The 8,917-nt window shown below is 39.8% G+C and overlaps 1 protein-coding gene across 1 annotated transcript in view; it reads left to right on the forward strand.

Moving 5' to 3' along the window:
- The window catches only part of gpat2 (glycerol-3-phosphate acyltransferase 2, mitochondrial), a 91,271-nt gene extending 82,662 nt beyond the window's left edge, over positions 1-8,609 (forward strand). Inside the window, exons 19-22 of the mRNA XM_065471811.1 lie at positions 3,829-3,949; positions 5,625-5,693; positions 6,073-6,128; positions 8,493-8,609. Coding sequence (XP_065327883.1) covers positions 3,829-3,949; positions 5,625-5,693; positions 6,073-6,128; positions 8,493-8,609 — 363 coding nt within the window. The remainder of the gene's footprint in view (positions 1-3,828; positions 3,950-5,624; positions 5,694-6,072; positions 6,129-8,492) is intronic.
- Positions 8,610-8,917: the final 308 nt, after the last annotated feature.

The following is an 8,917-nucleotide window of genomic DNA, read 5'->3' on the forward strand; positions in this document are numbered from 1 at the left end:
TCTTGAGAAATAATGTTCAAGGTTCTGAAGGTCTTTCAGTTTTTCTGGACATTAACTGCTTTTTCCACCCAGAGGGATGTTTTTTTGTATTGTTTCTTCACCCACTTAACACTGATCTGTGAATCAATACTTCGGTAATTAGGCACCAAACACAAGGGATGAACAGAGAGTTGTTTCTAAACATAGAGGACATCTTACTGAAGAAACAATTTTATTTTAGGCGCTTTATTTCTAGCAGCCTGTCTCCGAAACATTTGTTCTTATTTTTTTAGTCGAATCTATGGATCTACACAGTTTGAAAGGTATAAACTGGTATTTTTTAACCAATAAGCTGATTTCACAGAGTTATTAGCTGAAAACTTGGTGTATCTTGGGTGCAGTGTGTCCTTAACTGGATAGGTAGAGGACAGAAGAAAAAAAAAGGCCTAAAAAATTATCTACAACATATGAACAGTATCTGAAAGTCATCTCCTTTTAGAGAGAAAAAATCGACCTGACACAGAACCTGAGAAATGCATCCAGCCCTTCAACTCATCCATCCACTCCTCTGAAATGGTGGTAGGGTTGCTGTCAAGAAGCAATGCTTAGGGAAGGCAAACCAGGAGAAGAGGCTGAGGTGTGCCATTATACAAGAACTTGACTGAAAATCTGTGACAATAGGTCTTGATGGAGTGATGAATCCACATTTGACATTTTTGTTCAAAATGTCTACAGCCATCTGTAAAACATGGTGGTCTGTCATGGTTTAAGGCTCCATTTCAGCAAGTGGCATTGTGGATCTTGTCAAAATTCATATCAGGTACCATCAGAAAGCATCTGACTGGAAACAGCATCATTTTTCAGCATAATTTTGATCATAAAAACACTTCCAGTGCAGTAAAAGCATAACTGATAAGAAAAAAACCCCCACAGTGGAACACTATCAGTCATGGAGTTGTCTCCCCAGAGCCCAGACCTCAACATTATTAAAGCAGTGTGAGATCATCTTGACTGAGAACGGACCAAAATGCAGCCAGTGTCCAAAGAAAAGCTTTGAATCTCCTTCAAGAAGTCTGGAGAACTAATCCTGAAAAGTTCTTAAAGAAAAGACGAGGAAGCTTGTCCAAGAGTTCAGACTGTGTTGAAGAATAAAGATATCAAATATTGACTTTCAAGGCACAAACTATGCCTTACATACTGTATTTCCGTGTTCGTTTCCACGTTTCAATAAACTACTGCACCTTAACATATTCCTAGCAAAGTATAAAGAAATGAGGGATGGCTCAGACTTTGATATACTAATGCAAGGTCCAGCAACATTTAAGGTATAAGGAACAATTTTATTACTTGATCAGACATTTTGGTCTGTGGCCTTCATCAGGGTGTCACCCTGAATTATCTTAGACCTCTTAGGACCCTTGTTCTTCTCCATGCACTTTGAAAGTTGTGGCAGAAACCTCCATTCTCTTTCCACAAAACTTAAAGTTTAGATGAGGAGAGCAGAATCAACCAAATATGAGCTGCAAGCTGTTCGGTGCGCTGTAGCGCTATAAGCATCCATCTCTTTAGAGACTAAACATTAATGACTCTTTGCAGTTGTATAATGTCCGAAAAAAATAGAACATTTTACAGGAGCAGCTGAACTCCATAATATAAACTGAGCGCTCATATTTTCATATTACATGATTATAATGTCCCCACACACTTTATAAAGTAGTTTAATGAACCACCAGCTTCATGGCCCCTCTCATTATCTGATGTACTCATTAACGCAGTCTTTATAGCAAAGTTTATTTCCAGTTTCTGAGACAAATAAAGAGCATTTTATAGAGTAATTACACAGTTTATCCAAAGTTTGAGTACACAGCCAAGGACCTTAATGTCAGGTAATGAAAGATTCAATTTTAAAGCATTTATGGATGTTTTAGAGAACAGTTTGCTTCCAGTTTTTTGGGCAGCTGTCACATTTCATCACGACTGCTGTGGTTAAATCCAAGTCCTTAAAGAAATGCTTTTCTTAGTCTACTGTTGAGGAATCTGACTTGCTGAATCTTAGTTTTCTAAAAGTTTGGGTTAACAGTTTTAAACACTGTTAATAAAATTTTAACCAACTTCAGATTCAGTTATTTTGGACTGCAATAGTGTTCATATGCTGGAAGTGACCTTGAGTTACTGCAGTAATTCATGTTATTGCAAGGACCACTCCACTAAGTAAACAGAAAAGACACTCTATCTTTACTTTCAGACACGAAGGTCAGTCAGTTTAGAAAGTGTAGTCGTAAAAACTATCAAATAAAAATGGCTATCGTGTTGTCTGCTTCAGGAGAGGAAGGCCGAGACTTCCCTTTGCCGCAGAGGATAACTTCTTAGAGACTCAGAGATGAACAATTAACGGCAGCTCAGATTAGAGCCCACATCAGTGCTTCCCAGAGTTCAAACAGCAGACACATCTCAATATCGACTGTTGAAGGGAGGCTGTGAATCAGGCCTTCATGGTCGAATTGCTGCAAAGAAACCTCTCCTGAGGGAAACCGATAAGAAGAAAAGAACTGCTTAGGCCAGGAAAAAGGGATGGGAATCAAGAACTGGTCTTTACATTGTCCAATCCATTTTTTCCTCTGGTAGTTGCAAAACCATGATGTCAAATTCACAGGAGTTGAGCTTTTACACAGGTGAAATACGTGATTCTAAAGCTGGGGGGAAAAAATCTGTATACTCTTAATTTTTTGTTCTTCTTTGTACACAGATCAGGAGGGATTAAGGGATTTGTATCAATCAAACTGTTATCAATATCCATCCCTACAAAGAAACACAAAGAATGGGTTTCTGGGCTTTGATCTGAGTCGAAGTTTTGGGGTTTAGATTTTTGGTTCAGCCCACTCTGCGACACAGAGAAGGTGAAAGGATGTCGTTCCTGCCGTGAAGCATTGAGATTGTTGGTAATACTGTTGCAGATTTATCCACAATTGAAGAGATCTATACAACATCCTGCAGTGACACAGCATCCCATCTGGTTTATGATTAGTGGGGCAATCATTTATTTCTAACACCTATTTGACCAAGAAGCAGAGTATTTTTGGTAGGTACTGCAGATTAGTCTGTTGTTTGAAGTCATTGAGAAGGCTTTGTTTTCTTTGCTGGTCTTTCACTTGAATGTAATGCACTTAAAAAAGGCCACTTGATGCTGCATACCTCTGTCAAGGCTTAATATTACCTCTGCACCATTCATGAGTTGTGTATCTGGATTAGTTTTTTTGTATCTTCGTAAAGACATTAAGAGATTTCTCAGATTTAACTGTGATATTAAAATTGTGCATTTGTTAGAATGTGACACAAAATGTCCAATTTACTCCCGTCTCGCAATAGCAGCGAATCCTTCCAAAAAAATCCTTGAATTCAGATCCATATTGGTATCGACTCCAAAAGTTAATCATTTCTAAGTTGGGCCAAGCCCCACTTTTGTGAAGTTTTCATGCAGATCTGTCCAGAACTTTTTGAGTAATCCTGCTAAAAACAGACAAACAAACCAAACCAATCGCACGGCTTACTTGGCAGAAGTAATTGGGCGCCTTCTGTCGTACCGTTAATAGTCTTGGATGTATTTATTATCCACTGCGATTTTCTTCTACAAACAGTACATCAGCAGCACTCTCATAAAAATATGTTGCCTTCAAATATTCAAGCCTCAGCGAGTCAACAGTTTATTTTGAGTAATATCACATCCCAGAGCCTCCTGACAGTGAGTTTTAAGTATGTGGTATTGTAGTAGAAAATAAGCTTTCAGTTCTTCACTGCCTCATTCTGATTTAGTCTTATGTGTCCTTCGTGGTCTGTGTCAACTTTTTCTAGATACGACAGCCAAGTCACTGTCCAGAGATGCTCTTCTTCCTCTGCAGAATGCTAGCTGGACATCTCAGGGCGCTATGCTGGACCACTATGGGGCTGGATCTCTTTGAGATGCCTCTGGCTGGTATGTGGACACTGTTTAAGGGAAGCTGGTCACCTGTGTTCAGTGTGGGGTGGTAAACATTGGATAGGTCATAAATTCCTTTTGTGGTTACGAGTAATTTGGCAATCTCATGATCTGGTATTAGAGTGACTTTTCAGTCAGGCCTACTCTAGTATCGATGCATGCAGTGAATGCTGGTGACATTTTTCATGTTTTGAAAGACAAAACTACTGATTTAAACTCACCTGCAACAACAATTTCCATGGTGTGGTCTGCAGCCCCCTAGTGGCCATGAACGTACTGCAGGTCAGCTACAAATAGTCACTAAAATTATAAAAACTCTTAATTGTTAATATGCAATCAAAGCATTTCAAACTAATTATGCATTAAGTATTTTTTTTTTATTTTAAATGGTTATTTATCTCAACAGTTTTTCATTTCTCTTGATTAGTGGTGTAGAAATGCCGTGTTGCCTAAACAAAACCTTTGGCTGTCGAATCCGCATTAAGTGGACTCCCAAAAGAGCAAAAGTTTATCAATGAAAACAAAGTGCTGTTTTAATATGTGGGAACCTCTGCACTGCAGTGTCTTCTCACGGTGAAGCACTCACTGCTTCAACTAGAAATGCCATTCTGACCATTTTCCCCATGTACATTTAAAAATGTTCCAGAGACCTAAAACCAGAGCACAAATATCAACTTTTGCAATAAATTGAACTCCCTTCTGTGTTGAAGATAATCACCAGTGATCAGAGCTGGGTCTCCAGCCACAACCCAAAGTCTTTATTGGAGGAGTTGGATTTTCCAGGCCCAAGAAAGACCATATGGTAAATGGCCTGTATTTGTATAGCGCTTTTACTAGTCCCGTCTAGAGACCCCAAAGCGCTTTACACACCCAGTCATCCACCCATTCACACACACATTCACACACTGGTGGAGGCAAGCTACAGTTGTAGCCACAGCTGCCCTGGGGCAGACTGACAGAAGCGAGGCTGCCATATCGCGCCATCGGCCCTTCTGGCCAACACCAGTAGGCGGTAGGTGAAGTGTCTTGCCCAAGGACACAACGACCGAGACTGGCCGAGCTGGGGCTCGAACCGGCAACCTTCCGATTACAAGGCGAACTCCCAACTCTTGAGCCACGATCGCCCCGCAGTGTCAAAAACAGAATGTGAAACACGCACAATGTTTTTTTGTTTTTTTTTTCACATTAACAGTAATGTACCTTATTAATTTATCCCCCATGTTCATATTGTGAGTGCAGAGTTCTGCTATATCACCCTGTAACATCTGAGAGTGAGCATTAAGCACAAATGACCCGAGCTGCAGGGTGTGCTTTTGGCCACACAACACTATAGCCACTTACACTCCCCGCCCCCATTCGCCAGATTTAGCTTCTAGTGACATCTTCCTTTCCCACAAACTCAAATTCAAATTAAAGCGTCACCTCTTTGGCAGAATGGAGATGATGCACCAATCCTCAGAGAAGTGGGACATCCAGTGCAGAGGTGACCAAGGAGAGGACCTTGAAGGGGATACAAGCAAAATTTAAATCAGATATGGTTTTGCTTTTACAGGACGAATCAAAGAGCTTTTATCTAGTAGCTTGTATAATAAGATGGCTTTATCTTAGCAGATTGTTCTCACTTTGTTTCGCTTGAATAATTGCCTCCATTTTCATGTCTTTCCTGCTGCAGAAGCTGAGTTCGTGGCTCAAATACACTCACATCTTTGTGACACAGCAAATAAGAAGAAACAGCACTATGGTGAGTTCAACCTGACATCCCTCTGGAAAAAAAAAGAAAAAAAAACTCACAAAGATCTTCCATTTTTCTGTCAAAACTTTAAAAGCTTGTCACCTTGCCTTTTTAAAAAACTGATTCAGTGTGTGTTGTAACAAAAGTACGTAGACCAGAGAAGAAAAACAGCTCCTTTCACTCCCATCACATGCTATCCCCCTTGTTTAAAAAAACACCAGAAAAGATAACCAGAAAGTACCCAAATGACACCCTTCAATATTACACTCTGAAAAAAAATTACAGTCCCACTGGTATGGCTTTGTTCTCCTATCCCAACCTGCTTTTTCTATATTGGATATCTGTCTGTTCTTTTGTTTCATGTGCGTCTTTTTGCTGTATCTCACAGAGAGCTGCTCAGAGGAGGCGGCGCACACTGCAGTCAGAACACTAATAGACCTGGGGGTGAGTGACAGCCTCTCTGTGTGTGTGTGTCTCCAAATCTGCCTGTCTGCCGGGAATTATAGCTCCACTCAGGACTCAAAGTTGAGGTGCAATCCAACTCTCAAAAAGTTGACTTCTAATGTGAGTCCTGGAATCCAGCCCAAATCTCAAAATCACTATTAATCAATCAAACTGGTGGCATTTTTCAGTAGCTGTGAACAGAAACCTGATGTTTGATGCAATAGGAAGACTCTCTGCCTGGCTGGAACCAACCAAATCCAATCATGTAGGAGGCAGAAATGTCAGTTCATAAAGAGAATTCACTGGGCCAAAGACATGAGTTATTTAAAATTAGAAAATGGAAAAAAGTAGCGCAGACAGGTTGAGGTCTCTTAGCTGTGACAAAGTGGTTTACATTTGACATTCAGGTCTTTAACCTTTCCCACCCCAGAGGTCCCTGTGCCGGTGCCATTTTTCAAAGGTTGCCAAGCATGAGGCCAGCTAGTACTTCACTGTATGAGCAAAATGATTTGTGTTGAGCTCCATTGATGTTTCATCAAATTTGGTAGGGTTGCATTGAGAGGTTTTAAAGCAGCATTTACACATGAGATCAGTGTTTACAGTCCCATATTTATAAGGCTCTAATTAACTCTCTAATTCACAGTTGGAAGTAAAATGATCGATAGAACAATCAATAATAGTGTCTCATTATAACCTCACTGTTTTTAAATGAACCTGTAATGCTGTTATCACAGTCTATTTCTGTTTTTACATTTTCTCCCATTCTAAGTTTGGACTAAAGATTAAAACATCTTTCGATCTCTGTAGATGTGCTGCAGTTCAGCTTCTATGTGGAAAAGGCTCCTCTAAATGTTGGTTGGTTGGGATCAATGATGCATCACTCTAATCCTTCCATCTCAAAACTTCAAATATTGTAATTTTTACTTCAGTGCATTCATTTCACAGCTGCAGTTCCTTGAGACTTTACACGCTAAATATATGATCCCCTTATAAAAAGTGATTTGTGATTATAGGTTTTTCTCCCCGGAAGAATTTAAAACTACTAGACTCCTTTCAGTAATAAGAACGTAACCTTGGAAGAGCCACGTGTTGTGGAGTGCAGGAGTTATACGCGGAATAGGAATTATTTTAACAATGAAGCATTGCTGATTTCACTGAAGGATATTATGCTGCATATTTTGCTGGAGTGTACGAGGCAACAAAATGTGTTTTTTTTTTTTAGGAATCCTCTGTGGCACATTTCTCTTTCTTCCCGTTGGGTGTGAGATGACCTGATATGAAAGCACTCCACCAGGGCACAGTGAACTCTGGATTAAACAGAAACTTTGATGAGACTGGATAAAGGCTTCATGTATATTGTGATAGATTATCATGCCGCTGCAGCTTTCAAGTCTACGGATGTTTTTTTTTCTTTCTTTTCATAAAATGAAAGTAGGAACACAGCAAATGGTTTGTCTTGCAGAAGAATATGAGCCTCTCTTATCTCCATCTGCTCTGATTCTGCAAACAGCAGCAGGGAATATCGAAGAGAGAGAAGGGCACCAACTTAAACTCCGAAATCTGAACAGAAACGCAGGATTTTCCAGAATGATTTATTGTGTAGCTTTTGTTTAGTGTTGGTTTTATTCATGTAAAGGAGTAAAAAGCACCATATAAATGAATGTTACTTACTTTTACCTATTGTTTTAGGAGGTATGATTTTCAGAAGAAAGAGCAAAGAAGCAACATTTTTATCCCTACTCTACCACTTCACCAGCCTTTCAACTCAGCAGGCAAAGTGTCTGCTCCCATCAGTCTTCTCTTTCAGTCTGCGGGCTGGGAATCGCTGTCTTTTTAAAAATAGAGCATCATTGACCCATTTATCTGCAAACATCTCAAGAGGCAATTATTAAGTTTATTATTGAGGTTATCAGTCAGAAATGGACCTTATCTTCATCTTAAGCCTCCGATGGTAAGGCAGGGGGAATTCTAAGATCTACAAGTTGAAGCAAACAGGAAATGTGCTTCTAGTTTTTAGGAAACTTTAAAAGAAAAAGGAAGGACAACACAATCTTAAGTTTGCCTCGTTCATTTGGCCTCATTATTTCAGACCTTGCTAAGTAAATTAGGTGATGTTGTTTATGTGAAATCTGTAGCTTTGTTTTTCTCTTTCATTTTTGAAGCGTTGTTGCTTTGGGAGCTTTTGTTTTTATCTGTCTTATTACCTCACTGTTTTTTATTCGGCCTTGTGCAGGAAGCGCTCTGACGAAGATAAGAAAAAAAGCTGCGCACTCACTTTGTTCAAATAAAGGTTACTAAATAATAAGCACAGTGGTTGCGATGCTACTAACGTATCTGTGTTTCTGCTCGTTATTTTCAATTCAGGTCCTCTTGGAGGAGTGGCAGAAGGAAGGCGTCTTCCTGGCTGTTAGTCCTTTGTTCCAGTTGTCAGAAAACAGGCAGAAACTGCACCGCTTCATCTCTCAGTACCTCTACAATTAATACATTTAACTGAGCAGCATGACTCAAGGCTTCAACGCGGCTTTGTTTTCTTGCCGAGTCTGACCTCATCCTCTGTTTGTATCAAGGAAGCCTGTGTTCAGTTAAAACGGATGCATGCTGAGCCAGGACGCTGGTGTCTTTAGGTTAATTGCATTTTGATTTTTCAGTGATGAGACATTGATTTTAAGTTTATCTTTAGTAATAGCATTTGCATAAAGCCGCAGGAGAGGAGGATTATTAAGTCCCTGTAATCAGTTGTGAGGACTCGCTGTAGGATGACGCTCGTTGGTACAGTTTGCGCATCCACG

The sequence above is a fragment of the Pelmatolapia mariae genome, linkage group LG12 (genome assembly GCF_036321145.2).
Source record: "Pelmatolapia mariae isolate MD_Pm_ZW linkage group LG12, Pm_UMD_F_2, whole genome shotgun sequence".
NCBI classification, from domain to species: domain Eukaryota; kingdom Metazoa; phylum Chordata; class Actinopteri; order Cichliformes; family Cichlidae; genus Pelmatolapia; species Pelmatolapia mariae.